Raw genomic sequence first — 20,195 nt, 5'->3', positions numbered from 1 at the left:
AGTAGTAGTGTTTTAATGTATTATTTTTTGCTTTTTTTAAATAGGTTTCTGTAGAATACAGTGATTTGCAGCTATCACTCATTGCTCCCAGACTGCCAGTAGCAAATGATATTTTGCAACCATGGTGATGAGTGTAGGATTCCATCAGCTAAAATACCCAGTTTAACGTGCTGTCTTCTCTCTTGGCTTATTGAATTGTTAAAGTAGATCCGTGTTGAATAACCTGCCCATTTTAACCCCAAATAAATTTCAAAGTATAGTTGAATGCCAGGAAAAGTTCCGTGTAATGTATTTTAGGAGATAGGTCTATATCGAGCTCTTGAGCAGCTTTTAAGTGTTTAACCATTATGGAAGCCATGCTGACATCACACGTTTGATCTATGTGAAAATGGGTCCAGCATCTACAATTTAGGTAGGAGAAGCCAAAGTATGATTCTATTAACCTTAACTTCAAAGGCAGTAATGCATCAATGGGTTCAGACCATGTCCAAGAGATCCAGTAGACAAAGAACAGGCTTGTGGTATAAAGGAGGAGGCTGAAATCACTGAGGGTCCCTGATGTGATCCTCAGCTGACATGAAACTGTAACTAGGCAAAGCCCTGCTGGAACGGTTTGAAGACTGGAACCTGCCAGGGGCTCCATGTGGAAGATGGGTGACACCTGGTAACCTTGACATGCCTGTAGATTGTTTGTTTATTGTTTTATTATATGCTTTCTCTGTAATGTTTTTGTCCTAAATAAATGTGAAGGCTGGCTGGTCACTGGTAAACACATTCAGACCCTGGAAGAAAGCAGAATGGCTGAGGCTGGACAAAGGTCAGATCTGCTGGGATAAGCACAGTGAATTGCTGGGGACTTGCAACCTTAAATCCCTTGTTAAGGAGAGCGATGAAGGTCCCCACACATAAAGAGGTGATGGTTGGAGACCGGAAACCTAAAGGGGGTCCATGAGCAGATGACAGAGGGAGGGGGCAGAGTGCATTTAACCCCGGAACTGTCACAGCACTTATCCGCTTCTTTCTGAGTGAGGATCCAGCCCAAACCATTGACTAAAACTGTCAGAGCAAGGCCCTTGGGTAGTGACAGATTATGCAGGAAAACAAAGAGAAATCTCTTCAGCTCATCAGCTGTGAAAAAGAAGCCGATGCAAAACAGGGTCAGAAATCTGTTTGCTAAAGTAAATAAAAGAACTAAGAGAATTAATTCAGCTCTTTCATCCGTCTCCAGAACTATTTTACATTCTCCATCCCCTAATTCATGAGCCATGTTGAGTTTTTAGGTTTTGTTTTCATTACACCAGCTGTGAACACACTTGATTTTTCTTTTCCTGTTTGCAATAAGCTTCGTGGATTTTTAACTGAGGTTTTCTAAGTATCACACTGCACATTGCAGCAATATTTATGCTGATTCGTCCTAGCAATTGCTATAAAATCTTCATGTCTATGTATAGATTTTTGAATAGTACGGCTTTTTAACTAATGTACTGTGCAAAGTACAGGGAAGATGGACCAGAGTTCCTTGTAATCTGTGAAATATCAGAGGGGTGGCCGTGTTAGTCTGGATCTGCAAAAAGCGACAGAGAGTCCTGTGGCCTTATAGACTAACAGACGTATTGGAGGACAAGCTTTCGTGGGTGAATACCCACATCGTCAGATAGATGACATGCTCCAATATGATTTGATGATTTTTATCAATTCTTATTTTTAAGATTGCTCCACCAGGAACACGGCCTTCTCCCACACCTTGTATTGCAGAGATCAGGTGTCACCCACCCTGAGGCAGTGCGGGAAGCCCTCTGCAGCTTCACAATCACAGACCTACTCGCTCACTCGCATGACAGCAGGGCTGCTGAGGGTTCCCTGCACGGCCACAGGGCTGGTGACTGCCGAACATGTCATTAATGATAATCTATTGCAAATATGTGAGTACCTCAAGGTGAAATGGAGGAGAAAAGTTGTCTCCTTTGAAAATCGGTTCTGTTTCACTGCTAGGTGGGAATACAATGTGTGAAGCCCCTAGCTCAACTTGAAAATGCGGGAAATCTAGGCCGTGTAACTGGGCAGCTGTGTGTTATACTGCTTATAAATAGGCAGTGGGCAGAAGGGTTCAGAATATTCTCAAAGATGTAAAATCATAAACTAAGGGGCTGGGGAAAGGGATTAATCATTAAACCGCTAAGTATTGACAAAGCTGTCGAGCTGGCTGCCAAGATGGGTTTCTTGATTTATTGTGTATTTTTGGCTGGGTGACATACACTTGTCCTTATTGCGGTCATCTTTTTGTGTTTTCAAGGCAAATGAGGCTAAGAGTCCATGTATAACTCTAAATTGAAAATGACAAAATTGACATCTCTACCAGTGGGTGAGGTAATATCTTTTATTGGACCAACGTCTGTTGGCGATAGAGTTGAGCTTACACAGAACTCTTCTTTGGGTCTGGGAAACATGACTACAAAAATGCTGTATTCTCTACCAGTGTCATTTTAAACCCACCTGGGCCACTTGTATCTTCTACTTCTCCCTCTGAATCTGTTTCATGGCTGTTGCAATAGCAGCATTTTAAGCAATGGAATAAGAAAAGTCAGAGCATATTAAAACAGGCAGATGTTGTGGGAACGGGGGGAGCGGTTTACTTTGTTGGCTTTGTTCTTTAGTCTGAACAAAATCCTAAGCACTGTAAATTGGTGACATAATCAGTTACTAAAATCTTTCTGTATTATCTAGAGCAAAGTTATATAAAAATTGTGGCCACACAGATGTTATGAGTCCACATGATATAAAAGCATAACATTAGGAGAGAGTTAACATACGTTACTGATTTTACTAGATTTATAATAATTCTAAATACTTAAAGCTAGAAGAATTTGTTTCAGCAAGCTGTATAGAAATTGCATGAAATTGGTAGCTGTCTATGCTGTGGTCATGTTAGTAAATGCTCTGGATTGCAGTAAGCTATCTAAACAACAGAAGTAGAAAAATAAGTAAAAATGGAGGTGGCAAAATAATTTCTTAGTTTTTCTGACTTCATTAACCACAGTGCTAAAAAATCATGTCTGGTCAAGTGACAGATCAATTAGCAAAACCTATCCTGTCAAACCTTTCCGTCTACTTAGCATGAGATTCTAGAACCACATCTTGTTTCTTAAATATATTAGAAACAAAAAGAATCCTAACAATGGTATTCATCCAACACTAGATGGAAATGGTGGAACTGGTAATAATAATGTAGAAAAAGCAGAAGTGTTCAATAAGTATTACTGTTCTGTGTTTGGGGAAAAGCCACATGATGCATTCATGTTATATGAGGGTGATAAAGTACTTTCCATCCAACAGTAACTAAGGATGGTAAATAGCAGCTACTAAAGCTAGTCATTTTTAAATCAGCTGGTCTGGATAACATGCATCCAAGAGTTTTAAAAGAACTGTCCAAGGAGTTCCCTGTACTGTTAATGCTGATTTTTCAATAAGTCTTGGACTGTTGGAGAAGTTCCGGAGGACAGAAAGAAAGCTAATGTTGTTCCATTATTTAGAAAGGCACGGTAGACGACCCTCATAATTATAGGCCTATCAGCCTGACTTTGATCCTGAGCTAAGTAATTAAATGGCTGAGATGTGCCTTGATTAATAAAAAATTAAAGGAGGGTAATTCATGCCAAACAGCATGGGTTTATGGAAAATAGATCTTGTCAAATTAACTTGATTTTTTTATGTGATTGCAAGTTTGCTTGATAAAGAGAGTGTTGATGTAATATACTTCTGTAAGACATTGACTTGGTACTGCACGACATTTTGATTAGGAAAGTAGGATGATACAGAATCAACATGGCACATATCACATGGATTAAAAACGGGCTGATAAGTCTCAAAATGTAACTGTAAACGAGAAATCATCATCAAGCAAGTTTCTAGGAGGTTCTGCAGGGATTGATTCTTGGTCCTATTCTATGTAACATTTTTACCAGAGACTTAGAAGAAAATATCAAATAATTACTGATAAAGTTTGCAGATGATAAATTGGAGAGGATTCAGAGAAGAAGTTTGAGAATGATTAAACATTTGAAAACATGCCTTATACTGACAGACTCAAGGAATTCAATTGGTTAGCTTCCTGGGGTTGTGTAATAATTTTTGTTGTCAGAAGAGGGTTGCGGTGCAATGAAGTTTGAGAACCCCTGATCTAGAAGAAAGAACACAATGGTAGAACCTAGAGGAGCAAGCTAATGGATTTTCCATTTCTAATTTATTATTGGATTTATTAATTCCTTCTGGGTGTCATTAAGTAAGTAGTTTTTAGGAGGTGAGGGTAGTGGTTTGGTGAACTGTGATTGGGAAGTCATTGCATGTATAAAGGTTGCTGTAGAAAAAAGCTCAGAAATGGGAGAGGAAAATTAATGGGACATCAAGCTGGGCATCACTGGCAGAGCAGGTATGCAAAAGATCATAGAAGATTAGGGTTGGAAGGGACCTCAGAAGGTCATCTAGTCCAACCCCCTGTTCAAAGCAGGACCAAGCCCCAGACAGATTTTTACCCCAGTTTCCTAAATGGCCCCCTCGAGGATTGAACTCACAGAGGTAGAATTCTCCAGGGTCCCTAGGGTGACCAGTTAGCAAGTGTGATAAATCAGGATGGGGGTGGGGGGTAATAGGAGCCTATATATATATAAAAAAAAGCCCCAAATATCAGGACTGTCCCAATAAAATTGGGACATGTGGTCACCCTAAGGGTCCCAGAGTTGAGGATGAGAAATTATAACTCAATACTACTGACTCGTGGGAACCAGTGGAGGCAGGTTCATGGTCCGGTCGAATGAGAAAAATGATGATTGCACCAGGAATTCTGCATGTACTAGAGAGGAGCCATATTGGTTTCAGGGAGGTCAGAGATGGAGGAGGTTGTTGCAGAAGTCAAGGCAGGAGGTGACTAGGGTGTGGACAAGTGTTTTGGGGATAAGTGGGGAAGGGTCAGATTTGTGAGATATTGGGGAAGGAAAAAATGGGGGGTAGGAGTCAGAACTCACTCTGTAAAGTCAGTTGTCCTTCCTAAGGCTTGCTGGTTTTGCTCTTGCTCTTGGACCTCTTAGCCACTTCGGATTTTATGTAGCCATTGGCAACTATGGCTCAGTGCAGGTGAACCTCTGCTTTCCAGTGAGCTTGTTCTTTGTTACCCAGCTTTAATGATCAGTTTGCCTGAAACAGATGAGTGATGACTCCCCCTAGATCAAAAAGCAAAACAGTTGCTTGGCCTTCTAGTCCTTTGCTCAGGCCACCACACCCTGCTTAGTATATTTCCTTTGCAGTTGCTGAGACCAGAAATCAAGCATTTCTCAGTATTGCACTCAAACGCCTCACAGTGCTGTAGGGGGTACTTGTTACAAGAGTTTTTTCTGAGTTCTTGCTCCTTCTTGATATCTCCATAACATACTTTTTAGAAGAGCTGCCTTCCTGAAAAATGTTCTGAATAAAGGTTCCTGAGGATAACAAACATTAAAACCTTTTCATCATAATCTGATAAAGATATCAATTATAGAGAACACATGTTTTTATTATAGTCCCATGACAAGTCTAGCTAGACAGTAGCGCATACTGTAATTTATAATTTAGCTGTCTTTAAACCTGGGGAAAGGAGTTTGTTTTCTAATTAAGATGATGAGTTTAGGAGTAAATTACTCTGCACCTTCCTTGAAGAGCCCAGATTTCTAATTATCTAGGCTAACCCAGCAGCCTGATGAATAAGCATGTTGCTGCCTCTACAGTACATGTATATTATCAATCCTTTGAGAGGGAGCCAAAATAATCCATATTTTGGAACTAATGCTGGAGTTAAGTAATACAATTTTTAAAAGGAACATACAGAATGTGAGGAAACCTGGGAAACTCAGGGGACTGAGAATGACGTAGAGTGCTTTTTTCCAGCGGGGCCATATGTTGGTGTCTGGTACAGATAATTAGTGAGCAGAAGTCCCTCTCATCTGATCGCTGTTCAGTTTTTTTGTCTGAAATGAGTTAATGGTTACAATCATTTGTATTGACCAAATATCCATGGTAAAAAAAAAAAAAAAACCATCACAATTGACATGAATCAATTCCCTTGCCACCAATGTTTTGTTACACATCTTAGCAGACATACCATGTTATCTGTGGGACATGGACAGTCTTCTAAACCCTAGATATAGTCCTTGCAGATCAGGGTTGAGTCACATAGGCAGGAGCAGTATAGCTTGCCTTGCTGCTGCCAGTTCTGTAGCTGTTTTGAGAACACAGATCTCAAGTCTCTAGGTCTGACAATCAAGCACCTTTCAACAGCGCAAAATTCACTTTACAAAAATTACTAGAAATAGCAAGTTTGGTACTAAAATTACCTTTGTTTCCATTATAACTATTATGGCGTGTCACAGGCTGGAAATCAGTAATTCATTAGTGTCTGTCAGTCACTGATAAGATGAGTAATGATTCACAAGGAACTAATTTAGAGATGAAGTGGGAAAAACAAAACCCAAAGAGACTGCACAGCAGACAGAATGTGAGTAATTGGGAAAAATGTAGAAATCATGCTGTAAAGTAACAAAATAACAAATGCCCAGAGAATCTTAATTAGTCCGAGTTGCCTTTAGAACAGTAGATTGGAACGGAGGCAAAGTAGTGTGATTAGTTAGTTAATAGTAGTTTAGTTTTTCATCTCTGGAGATCCCAGTTCAGATTATGAGTAGGTCAAGGATGCTTAGTAATTTTTAGACATCCCAAACCAACACACAATTTGTTGGGATTAGCAAGTGTCTATTCAAGAAAGACCCAGGACTGGACTGAGATGACAGTGGCCAGGTCACATGATATACACCCATTGGCAGATGTCTGAGGGGAAAATCTACGCGAAGGCAGATGTAGTGCAGAAAGTCAATCAGCATGAGATTCACACACTCAACTTAAGACAAAACCGAACACATTCAAAATAGCCTCTCATCCCTTCCCCTCTCTTTCTCTTCCCCGCTTCCACTCCATTAGGGAAAATTCAACAGAAACAGAAAACCAAGAAACCTGGTCGGAGAAGGGAATGAAGACACCTTTTCTGCAAGGCGTTTTGATAGCAGTCCTGGAACTGTAACAAGCTCAGTTTCAAACATTTGGAGCACTAATTTCCTCTTATTGTATGCTCAGCTGATCATGTACTTTGGCATTCAGAATGTGATCATCCTTCCCTTTAACAGCCTTTGATTTTGTATAAATTCATTTCCCCTGGTGCTGGCCGCGTGCTTCCTTGGATACCAGTATGTATTAGCCACATGTCAGTAAGGAAGAACAAGGCTTTATGTGACTCGCACTTCCCCTTAGAATTCCATGAAGGGCCTTTTACAGTTGTCAGAATCAAACTGTTCTTCTCACAACACAGCTCTGTTCTCAGCTCCCTTCCATTACTTTTGAAATCAAAGATAATTGCTTTTATCACTTTTCTATCCTGAGGGTTAGCATGTCCAGCAAGTTCTTGCTCATCTATTTAAAGCAAACTCCATCCACCTGTTGCCACTTTTGCTCAGTAGCCATTAGCAAGGACATTCTTTCATTCCAGCTGAAAGCGTCAGGAGGATCAGACCCGTTCATGTTTTGATAAGAACGGCACTGGCTTCATCCATTTTTAAATAAAATTGTTGCTAACACTAAACATGATTTTTTATATAGTATGCCCAGCATGACTTTGTAATCTATTCTAAAATTTTCTGACGACGCTAGAACTGGTTTTGGGTGGTTTTGTTTTGCAGCATGGGAATAGCCAGCAAGGTGCATATCTCAGTGTATGGGAAAGAAATATTATTGATGGCATCAGTAGTGTGGCTTGGTCTATAAGACAATTAGATCCTTGCCCCAAAGACCCTTCAATCTAAAATAGTCATGAACACACCGAATAAAAACAGTCCAAGGTGTGTAGGAAAGGGAGAGAGAGAAACGGTGGGGGAAAGTAATATTGACTTGGGAGGAAATATAATTCTTGGTTCACTTTTGAAGACTGCAAACTTTGGACCAAAGCTGGGCAGTTCACAGCCCTGGAATTCCTTCTAGTCAGTGTAATGGAAGACCCCCAAAATTGGCTTTAAATATATTTTGAGATTTAAACATGTCGGCAACCAAAGGATAGTAGTGACAATTTGTCATTATACTTAGCTGACAAACGTGGCTCATTAGTACTTGAGTTGAGGGGTGGGGAAGACTTTTAGATTGTCTTTAAGAATGATGATCCAGAAGGTTTTATCTTTGGCAATGAATCATTTCTTATTGAAATGGAGCACTTAGTTTTATCACCATTGTTAGATAAAGAGCCAGGCGCTTGTTTACTGCAAAGCTTATTGTGTATGCGAAGTAAAGATCATACTCAACAAGATGGTTTTCATGGCAACACCGTTCCATTGCTTAATAAAGATAGATGGCAGGACTGAAAACAAAGACACAAAGTTTTAGAACATTCCAGGATAAATGCTGTCAGAACTTTAACTCTTTTGTTGATTGTCTCAAGGAGATGGGCTAGGTTGCAGGAGGTAGCCAAATCCGTTAGAATCATGTCCTTTCTGTATCAGCCACGTGATTGTATGGTAATGAGAGAAATGCTCCCTTTGATTGAACTAACCATTGACGTGCAGATGTATCTTTCTAGCGGAATGACTTACACTGCAAGATTCTGGCACTTGTGTACCCTTTGGGCTATGCCCTCACGTATGCTCTTTGAGACACAAGTAACAAGGAAGCCCCAGAGAGCTAGTAAATATTAGCATTGGTGATTGGAGCCCAGCAGAGAGAGCTACCATACCTACTGCCTCACCACATTTCCCAGATCTTAAAAGATAGACGGGAGAGTGATCAGTGGTTATACTAGTGGCAGGAGAAAATGGTAAGAATTGGACTGAGGACCTAGCCAGGAGCAAGTTTGTAGATTTGGATAATCATCCCAACTTTGAACTTTCCCTTTCACTGCTTATGAACACATCAGAGAATATTAACTATAACATCTTGTTCTAACATGTAAGCCATACATTTTAATGTGCATCTCAATTTTATACACATTAGATGTCCAATAGTAAAGTTAATGCGGTGAAGCTTTTACCAACTGAGTGGGGGGGAAACCTGGCTTCCTTTGAAGTAAATGTTTCCATTGTAATTAAAGTGATTCACAGGATTTTGCTAAATTTCTGAGGACATTGACAGTTGCACCTGGCACAAGTTCAGTGACCTTGGCATTTCGTAGTCCGCACTTTTCACAATATACTGCAGTGATTTAGGGCTTTGTAAAAGTGACTGTTAGGAATAGTTGATGGAAGAAGCAATGGATACTGTAGATATGTTAAACCACAGCCAAGAGCTGAGGCAGTGTGGCCTCCCTCCTCCTTTTAAATTTTATTTGTTTGTTTGTTTATGGCCTAGATTTAGAAATGAAGTCTGCTTGGTCCTTGATGTCAAGGGCTCTCCAATGATTGTCAAAACATAATATGAAAGACATCAGGAGAAGTGAAACCAGGAAGGCCGCAAAATCCCACATGGGACAAACTCTTTCTGGAGCTTTGCTGCCTTCTGCTCATTCCATGTTTGTTTATTTTAGTGGCCACATACCCAAAAAGGTAAAAAGTATTTATAATATTATGGTCAGAGGACTGCCTTGAAAGACCTTGTCCCACAGTGTGCAAGCAAATACACCAAGAATCTCTGCAAATTGCTTTATCTGAAAAACAATTAAGATACTCACGTCTAAGGAAAATCTGCGTATTCAGTGGAACTCTGCAAAAATAAACAAAATGAAAGCTAACTCTGTTTTCTGAAGGGGGATGGAAATTAGACTATTTAATGTAAGCAATCAGTTTTTTATTTTATCATAAAACTGTGAGAAAGGAAATAAGAAATGCTTTACTTTTCCTCCAACCTTTTATTCCATATTTTTTTCTGTAGCATTAGGCAGCAGCTCCCATAAGTAATGGGTACAGGTTGATACTGCTGAATTTCAGTGCAGGTTGATTGAGTTTCTAAGGTTGGTTGGTGATGGACTTACTCAATTTTTGGCTGATTAATTATCCCTATTATTGAATTGATCTTTGTTTAAGCATCTGAGAGTTGAGAATTGCTCCTCCAGTTCCCCTCTGAAGTTAAAATTTGATTCCCAGGCAAAGATGAGATTGACTGTTATCAGATCGTATTCAGATAAAAGCCCTTTCCCCAGATCATTCAGCCTGTCATCCAGGCAACACAAGCAGTTTAATCTTTACTGCTGTCACAGGACAGGAGATCTGGATGTCTCATCTAGGAACAGAAGCATTGCTGACTTTTTTAATGCAAAGATTTATCCTGCTAATTTTTCCAAACTTAATTGAGTCTCTGTGTAATGTGCAGAATAACAGTGCCATCAAATACCTTCTAATGATGTTTGATAGCTGCAATTTAAAATCTATAGGCCCTGGTATATGTGTAGACAGACATTATTCAGAATACTGCCTAAGCACTTATGTACCTGCCTTCCTCCCAGGGCTGGCTCCAGGCACCAGCGAAGGACGCAGGTGCCTTGGGCGGCCAATAGAAAGGGGCGGCACGTCCGGGTCTGCGGCGGCGGCACTTCGGCGGTGGGTCCTTCACTCCCTCTCTTCTTCGGCAGCAGCTCAATTGTTTTTTTTGCCGGTTGGGGCAGCAAAAAAGCTGGAGCCAGCCCTGCTTCCTCCTGTTCACCTTCTCACCCAATAATAATACATAACATTTATATAGCACGTGCATCTCCGAAGCACTGGCAGACCTTAATGAATTTTCACAGCACTGGGAGAGGGTAGGCAAAAGTTTTATCCCCATTTTATGCATGGGGAAGCTGAGGCTCATGGAGAGACAATTTACCCAAGGTAACATAGGGTGTCAGAACAGGGTGTAAGGCCAGATAACTTCCTATTTCAGCCTGTCATTCATAGCTAAGAGCACCAGCCAAAATACACATCTCTGTGCATCTCACATTTAATAAAGAGAATTAAGTGTGAAATTGTTCTTGGAAATCTCTCTATCTCTCCCATGTGGACCGAAATTTGGTATTCTGAATTCTGCTCTGATGTAAGTTCTTTCTACTTGCTTTGAAAATTAAGTTAAAGGGACAGACAAGTAGCTTAGGATCAATATTTGCCCTACCAAAAAGCCTGACCAAGCAATGCTTTTGAATTCCAGCTATACTAATATAACTTCACTATTTTATTGTTGAGTATTGTCTGGAATGTAAGTGTATATTTATATGGAACCTTCACTGAAGAAGTTATGTTCCCTTGTGTTCCCTCTGCGGCAGCAGTTAAACACGATTTCTAGAGATGTATATTTTTCCTCTCATTCCAAACCAACCCAAGATTTTTTTTGAAAGTTAATTTCAAGCAGCTTGAGAAATACTGAGTTACAACAAGGGAAGACAGACTCCTTCTGAATCCTGCACTGGACATTGTGGATCCCTTCCCACATGTTTGTGTGGATGATCTGAAGATGGCTGGTAACAGGCAAATGATAAATTCACCTGCATCATTTAGTTTTGTCTCCAGACTTTTCGAGTCTGAACGAGTGTTACAGAGGTGTGATTGGGGTGGATGAGGGGAATCTGTGATGATAGTTTGCCCAATTTGGGATGCTAATTTTGCCGGGATGATTTTCTTCATGCTAAAGGATATATGTATAATCTTTGAGAGGTATTGAGACTGATCATGCAAAGTTGAAAAAGTAATGTAGTTCCTAAACTCAAGGAGTGAGAGAGAGCTTAGCGGTTTTTGTTTATGTTAAAATGACAGATTGTGAACCATGTAGGAATTACTCATTTTATTATAGAAAAACATACTGAAGAGTAATCTGAAGACACTTGAATGGTGGCAGGATGGGGTGGGTTATTGCTGGCTTCTGATCTGCTTTTGTTTGTCTATTATGTTGGGTGTTTTTTCTGGATCTGTGACTCCTCTCTGGTTTTGGGTAGTGTTTTTTTTATTTTGAGACTAGGCTCAATGGGATTGATATTGTCTTGAGTTATTTTATAGCACCCTAGATTTTCACAGAATACCTAGAAGGATATTTTCCCAGAAGCAGATGAGAAGTCTCACTGAAGTCAAGGCTTAAAGTTAAACATGTTTGTGTTGGTAGGATCAGGGTCTAAATTTTAGGTGTGACATACAGGAGAGGATAAGAGGAGGGTTTTCAAAGGTTCCAGTAACCAATGACACGCTTGCTTAGATTAAGCATGTGAACTTCTTGGTGGGCCTATCAAGATTTTTTGCTAAGTATAAAAATAAAGAATAAGATTATGAAAATTATTAATATTCTTAACATACAGAAAAAGTTAAGGTAAAATAATTCTCTCATTAGCACATATAAATAAATACCTAGATAGCGGCATTGTGAAATTTTGCTAAATATTTCAGATGAGTCAAACACTGCAATCCAACTAAACTATTATCATTATTTCAATGGAAAATTAACATTGAATATTGCAGGCGTGGCCAAAGTGCAAGCAGCATGTGGCTCTTCGAAGGGTCAGCTGCAGCTCGCGGAGCACGGGGCTTCATCCCATGGGGGAATGGGTGGCTTCACCCCACAGTGGGGCGAGCCACTGCTCGCGGCTTCAGCCCCATGTGGGGAGGGGGGCAGAGGCTAGGGTATCACCCTGCAGTGGGGTGAGCCTGCGATTGTGGCTTCAGTCCCGCAGGAGGAGGGGATCCGCTGCTTGATGCTTCAGCCCCATAGGAGGAGGCGAGCTGGTGCTGGGGGCTTCAGCCCTATAGGTGACACCTAGGTTCCTGCTTCAGCAGCACATGCTCATTATAACAGGAAATCGCGTCACTGTAGTGCTGTGTAGACCTCATGTGCTCTGATCTCCATGCGTGCTGCACACTACAGGCCGTGTTTACTGTCCATAAGTCGCATTTGAATAGTTTTATATTTAAGTGTTAGCCTTACATTAATTTTGTGGATGACAATGACATGTAAGAAATGGAAGTATGAAGAAGAAAACCAAAATTTTCAGCCAGAATGGGAGGAAGATTTTGCATTCACAAGCAAACTGGCAAACCCCTGTGCCTAATCTGCAATGCAAAGTGAACAACTTGAAACATCACTACAAAACAAATCACAATTTTTTTTGTTTAAGTACCTTCCTGGATCAGAATTAAGGAAAAACAAGCTACCCACATTAAAATTATGCCTCAGCAGTCAACAGACACTACTTTCTGCGTTCAGTAAGGAAGCTAACCCAACAGCTGAAGCTAGTTTTGTTATGGCATGGAATATTGCTCGTGCTAAATGTCAGTATTGTGATGGAGAATTTGTTAAGAAGAATATTGCAGAAGTTGGTTGCAATTTTAGATCCAAGCAACACCAAATTTCAATGACTAATACAGCAAATTCCAATTTTGTGCCACGCTGTGGAGAGGCAGCTCTCCCAGATCAGTGCCGATGTTGCAAGCAAGATGCAAAATGATCTAAAGAATTCTCTAGCATTCAACCTAGCTATCGATGAATCCACAGATATTCAAGATAAACCACAATTAGCGATATTTGTTCGTTATGTTTCTGCAGATGTAATTGTGAAAGAAGAAATGTTGGACTTAGTGGCGCTAAAAGAAACGACCTGTGATGTTGACATAAAGAACACACTTGACAAAGCATTGACAAATGCCTATGTACCACTGGATAAACTAGTCAGTGTTGCAGTGGATGGAGCACCTGCAATGGTGGGGGGGGGGGGGGAAGTAGGCCTTATCAGACTCTTAAAAAGTGATCCCAAATTTCCAGAGTTTCTCCCTGCTCATTGCATCATCCATCATGACCATCTCACAGGCAGATGCTTCAAGTATGAAAATGTTATGAAAATAGTCCTAGAAATTGTCAGTTTAATCCATTCAAATGAGAAGACTCATCAAGAGTACAAAAATTTCATTGAATTGATGGATCTTGAAGACAAACCTAACGTCTCTTTCTACTGTATTGTTAGGTAGTTATCAACCACAAATGTCTTAAATAGGTTTGTGGAGCCTATCAGTGCTTTCCTTGAAGAAAAGGAAAAGTCCTGTCTACAACTGAAAGATGAGCAATGGATGAGAATCCCTGGTGTTGCAGTTTCTCCGAGTCTCCCAAGACAGGAGAAGTGTTGGCAATAGATCACTGTTTGGAAGGTTACATTGCTAGGAGTTGTTCAGTGTTCTTTTTTCTCCTTTCAAAAATAAAATAAAATTGAAATTTTGGTTCCTCAGCATTTTTAATGTGACACTGTGATGTAGACTCCGTGTGTGTATTGCTGACAAGATCTTCCTGTTCATGGAGGTGGGACTGAACTTCATATCCCAAATCTGGAGGACTGGAGGATGTGAATGTTAACCAAGTGGACTTATGCCACCAACCCACATAGGCCAGAGAACAGCCTGCAGCTGCAGTGGTATTAGCTGCTGTTTGATCATCTCCCTTCATATTACATTAGCAATGCCCCTGACCCTTTAGTGAAAAGGACTTTGTTCTCTTCAAAGAATATTAAACATCATGGACAGAAGATTTTTATACTGAATATTTTACTTTGAAAGCAAGTAGCAAGTAGTTACAGCCAGGAGGATTCAGGTGGTTGAGCATTGAACCTTGAGATAATCTGTACCCTAAACGTCTGGATTTGGCTTAAGTGGAACAGGCAGGATGACTCCTGAAAGACCACAGAGCTCAAATGCAGCCAAAGTGGCGGTAAAAGTCATTGCCTCAGCTTGTGGTGTGGTTTTCTGTGTTACTCAGGGCTCCAAAATACATGCTTTCAGCAGCAGTTTTATGATGGTTTTATTGGCTAGAAGGAGCTTCTCAAGGTGACTGTGTCTGAAAATCTTGAGAGGGAGAAGTTTTTCAGATGAAAACTATTTAAAAATCTCTTCCTGCTCTGCAACTCTGATAGTGATGAAGAGAATGTCTCTTTCACAATCAAGTCCTTGTGCGATACATGTATTAACATTTTACACAGTAATGCAGATCTTGATGGCCCAGTGGGTACCATTATTGCTTTCCAGGAATGCTGACCTGTTCATCAGAAAGCCTTTTGCTTAGAGAAACCCCTTCTGTTGGAATAAGAAGCCACCTAGTGAGTTTAAATATTTACCTGACGTATTTTTCAGATAGTTGTTATGGTGGCACCTGAAGGCTATAGCAATGGATACATAAGAAATATATAGACAGATGGGCATCATATTCACATGAGGCAAATTTTCAAAGAACTTAGTGGGAGGAAAAATTTGGTATACTTGTAAGAAACAGCAAAATGTGCCCCTCATAAATGAACATTAATGACCTCAGTAGAAGAGGCACACATACTCCAATGTGCTTAAAGTATTGTGTGGCTTGAATAATGAGGAGAATCTCACTAGGTCTTACTACGTCATGGATAGACAATATCTTTCTAGTTCATTTACAACAGCAGGGAGTTGTGAAGTAAGTCTGTTACCCTCATAAACCTTTAACAGAAGGGCCACATTTTCCAACCCAATGTGCTCTTTATTATGATTGTAACTGCCTGGAAAGTTGTGTTTGCTGACTGAACATCATTCTGTGCCAGTAGATGCTGAGCAGTTCTTATCCAGAGGCTATTTGGAACATGAGCTCAAAGTTTTTATTATTAATCATATTTTTTATTAAATACTTCAACAGAAGTATTGGGTGGTGAATAAAATGAAGCCAGACAGCAGATCTGATCTGAAGAACAAACTTTTTGGAGTTCCTAACAGCACCTCTCCCTGCAGTGCCCCTCAAGATACATTTCCCTCACCTCATCTCATGGTTTATCATCTCTTGATCGTGGTCCTCCTTTCAAAATGTCAATTCCTGAGATAATTCAGATATTTCTGCTTTTTTTGATAGAATGAAATTTGTCCAGCAATATTAATTCTTGATAAGCCCATTTGGCTTATGATTCCATTATCCTCTTCATATTTGTTCCATCATTTTGCTAGGGAAAGGAGTTAAATTTACAGGATGGTAATATTTGAGATCACTTTTCTTTCCTTTCTTTGAAGATCAGTACTGCCTTTTGCTTACCTCCAATTTCCAGTACCTCCCCAATTGTCTCATCCTCCCCCACAATATTCAGTGACATGGCAAGTTTGTTAGCAAATTCCCTTAGTGCTGTAGAAGGCATAGCTGCTGTTACAGGAGTTCAGAATCTCAGGCATTTAAGTCCTCCATTAATTCATATAGTTCAGGTGATGGAAAGGTGAAAAGCAGCAAACTGGAGTAGGGAACAAAATATGAGGTAAACTGATATGTGGAAAAAGTTCCTACTGAAACAAGGAAATCAAGGAGGTGAACATGGAGGAACAAAGCAACTTCTCTTAATAAAATGAAAGCAACAGTATAGTGACACCTGTGGCCTTGAGTATGGCCTAAATGCATGCATGCATATATATATTTAAATAGTAACATACTTAATAAAAATGTCTTTTTTGTAGGATTCCTGGCAGACTGAATGACAGGAGAACTCCTCTGGGAGAACTGAACTGGATCTTTACAGCAATCACAGACACCATTGCATGGAATGTCCTGCCACGAGGTAGGACTGTCTGGCAGTTAACAGTGCATGTTTTCACCAGGAATAAGTGCTGCCTGCTCAGAGTAGAGGGGTAGGGAAATGAGATAAGGGGGTTAATAAAACAGGGAAGAAAGAGAGTCTGATAACAAAAGAGGTGGAGAAAACATGAGCAGAGGTGAGACACCAGAAGAAAGAGTCCATGCCTGGGAAAGGGAAAAACAGAAAGGCAGAAAGTATTCATTTTCTAAGTGGAGAGAGGGAAGAGTGGGTGTAGAGCTGGGTGAATAATTGATTTTCATTTGCTGGCCATTCTGAAAAGTTGAGGAATAAATTCAGTCCTGGTCAAACTGAATTAGAAAATGCCAAAAAAATAAAATAAAATAAGGCGAATTAAAAAAGTCAGTTTTGGGTCAAAGAAAATGTATAGTACAACCTGAATGTTTTGTTTCTGGGCATTTGTAAAGGGCTAGCTTCACTTTAACTTAGGTCTCTCACTTCCCAGGCAAGGGCCCTAACCACCAAGGTATAGGGTATTCTGAGGTGGGTGTCTCTGCATCTCTCTTGTTGAAACTATTGTGCTTTGCATAAAATACTTGGAATGGTCATTGGGCCAAAGAAAGAGCATGAGATTGACTCTGTAGCCTCGTGGTTCGGGAATGCTCCTGGAATGAGGAGACCAGGCTTCAAATCCCTGCTCCAGTGAATATTTATACAAAGTAGATTAGCTTCAACAGGAGAAATTGAGAGAGACGTGGTGGTGGCTAGCGCACTCAATTGGGATAGGGCCTGAGTTCATGTCCTTGCCCCAGAGCAGGAATTCAAACCTGGGTCTTCCACATCCACTGGGCCAAAAGTTATAAGGTGGGCTCTCCCACCATCACCTCCCATTCCTTTGTTTTGTGAATCTAGCCTGATTTTTTTTTTCTGGCTGAAACTATTCAGCGAATTCATTTCAAATTCACAAATAGTTTTGGTTGACCAAAACTGCATTTTTCAGTGAAGAAACTAGTCAAAAAACTCTGTCCCACTCTAAGTGTGACTTCTCAGTAGAGATGTTGTTGTCACACTTGTCAGGCAAACTCAGTGCCCATTAATCCTTCTGTGGGTGTAAAGTGACAGCAAAACTATTTCTGGAGGTCTTGGGTTTTTGCTTTTCTGTGTATTTTTTTTGTTGGAGGAAAATATTCATTGATCAGCTCTCGTGTGTGTCTGTGTCTGTGTCTGCTGGTACAAAATGCTTCTTACAGATCACTGAAGGTACCTGTGTCACACGCACATTATCTCTCTGCAGATCTCTTCCAGAAGCTCTTCAGGCAGGATCTGCTGGTGGCTAGTTTATTTCGTAACTTCCTGTTGGCAGAAAGGATTATGAGGTCTTACAACTGTACCCCTGTCAGCAGCCCACGTCTACCTCCAACCTATATGCATGCAATGTGGTAAGTCACTGCTAGCAGGGTACCTCTTGCTTTAAAGGCTTTGTACAGATGCCTTGGGGAGATTTCAACAGCCGCTGTCATACAAGGTTGTTATCACCTGAATCTGCGCAGCACTTTCCTGATTAAATTGGTGGATCAGAAATAGAAGCGCATGTGGCAACTTAATACCTATCTCCAAATGTATTGCTTCCCTGTGTGTATGATACCCCATTAATATAATTCTGATATAATTCCCTGATACAAAAGCTCCACTTCAGCTAAGTAACATTTCAGCCCAAATAGAGAAACAATGGAGCATCAGCCAGCTTTCTGTTTTGCTGGCATAAAGCTGTGAGTGTAATGGAGAGAACTGGGATAGTTGGGGCTAAGGGAAGAATTCTTGTAACTTTCACAATAGAAAGTAAAAGGAGGTGGGGTTTGTTACAGAGTTCATTTCCTGGCACTCTGCTTCTTTTTAGATGATTAATGGAAATGCAAATGACTCGCATTATGGAAAGCCTTTTAAATGCATTCCTGACTAATAAACAAATGCTGAGTGAATACAAAAGCCCTCCTTATAATTCTTCGTCCTGTCTAATTAAGGCTAGAATTGTACAAAACTTGGCTAAGTGTAACCTGATGGGGCCAAGCTAACAATTTCTGCAAGAGAAAATGATGCCTCTGTAATCTCCGAAAAGTTAATAAAGTAATTGCTAAATGTAATTGAATAGGCTTAATTTACTTGGATATTCAGAATGCTTTTGATAAACTCCCTCCATCAGACTACAGGGGAAAACAAAGTTTGAGTAGGGTGAAAAGTCATGTCATGGAAAAACTGGTTGAGGTGGCAGAAGTCATATTACATGGAGAGAAGTTCATAGTTCAGTATTGGGATAATTGTTAAATACATTCATTAATCATTTGGAGGAAGAAGTAGACGGTGATTAGAAGTTTACTGATGACAAAAAAATGTGTTAATTAATAAAAAACCATGGAGGGACTATGAAAAATGCACATTGGCACCTGTAGCCAAAGCTGCTCATATGTGCTTTTAAATTGGAGGAGCTTTTGAGGAAAAAGATTTGTCATTGTACATACCACAATGAAGTTGGCTTGTCACTGTGGTGTAAAAGCAAACAGGTTGTTTGTATGCACAAAAGGGACAGAACATGTAGCATACCAAAAAATGAGTGAGCGCTCATCTGTGTGACTGTATCCAATAGTTGCCTCACCTGAAAGGTATGCCAGAGCCTGGAAACCTCCCGAGAAAGACAATACAGATATGGTTATAGGTTGTGCAGGATTTTTATATGGGCAGAGATATACAAACAAATCTTTCTAGATACTTATACCATGCTCATTATCAGGGTATCTGAGCTCCTTCTGGTTTCTTGCTGGAGCCCTTCTGTGGGGCAATGTGGCCTAGTGGATAGAGCGCGGGACTGGAACTCAGGAGATGTACTATTTCCGGCTCTTCCACTGATACTGGATGACCATGGGCAAGTCACACCTGTGCCTCAGTTTCCCCAGCTGTAAAATGGGGATAATGTATTGACCTTTGTAAAGTGCTTTGAGATCTGTGGATGAAAGTGCTAAATAAGAGCTATTATTATTGTTTTCATTTTTACTTAGTATTTAGCAAAAGCAGAGCTTCCTTAGGAAAACATTCATCATGTCTGCTTTTACTGACTCCCAGATGGTAGCCCAGAAAGGGAGAAATGAACAGACAGCTCCTTGATGCATATTTTCAGTGCTCTTCCAAAAGGGAGTATTTAAAATAAAATTCAGGTTGGGGAGACTCTTTATTATTTGTCAGAGGAGGCCCAGCAACATAACAGTTTAATAACTCTAGTTTAATGTCTAGTTAAAGATTTTATAAAAAATAATCCTGTGCCCATGTATAGCACCTTTTATCCTCAACTCTCTTAACACATCACAGACTTTAAGCCTTGCAGCCCACCTGTAAACTTGGGAAGGTCCCGAGGCTCAGCAGAAGTGACTGACTTAGTCACACAGCACGTCAGCTGCAGGGCATGGGGGAAGAGAACATGGTCCTGACTCCCTGTCACGTGCTGTAACTCACTAGATAGTCAGGTCTCCCTAGGCCTCACACAGAGCTGAATTCTGAAGCCTTTCATCTGTTTTTCTTTTTTTATTAAAGCAGATCATTGCAGTTGTTGGGAATTTAACCCAGAAAATGTGGTGGAGGAAAGAACCAGAACTTACATTGCTGGGTGATAGAGACCTATTGGATGACAGAAAGC

At 40.3% G+C, this 20,195-nt stretch overlaps 1 protein-coding gene across 4 annotated transcripts in view; it reads left to right on the top strand.

The window, feature by feature from the left end:
• The window catches only part of RPTOR (regulatory associated protein of MTOR complex 1), a 273,244-nt gene that overhangs the window by 134,480 nt on the left and 118,569 nt on the right, over nt 1–20,195 (top strand). For all 4 annotated transcript variants that reach the window (XM_039501518.1, XM_039501520.1, XM_039501519.1 and 1 more), the window contains exons 8-9: nt 16,437–16,537; nt 17,808–17,952. In XM_039501518.1, the coding sequence (XP_039357452.1) occupies nt 16,437–16,537; nt 17,808–17,952 (246 nt within the window). The remainder of the gene's footprint in view (nt 1–16,436; nt 16,538–17,807; nt 17,953–20,195) is intronic.

Source organism: Mauremys reevesii, linkage group 15 (assembly GCF_016161935.1).
Source record: "Mauremys reevesii isolate NIE-2019 linkage group 15, ASM1616193v1, whole genome shotgun sequence".
Classification (NCBI taxonomy): Eukaryota; Metazoa; Chordata; order Testudines; family Geoemydidae; genus Mauremys; species Mauremys reevesii.
Note: the sequence above shows the minus strand (reverse complement) of the source record. Positions and strands in the feature narration are given on the sequence as shown.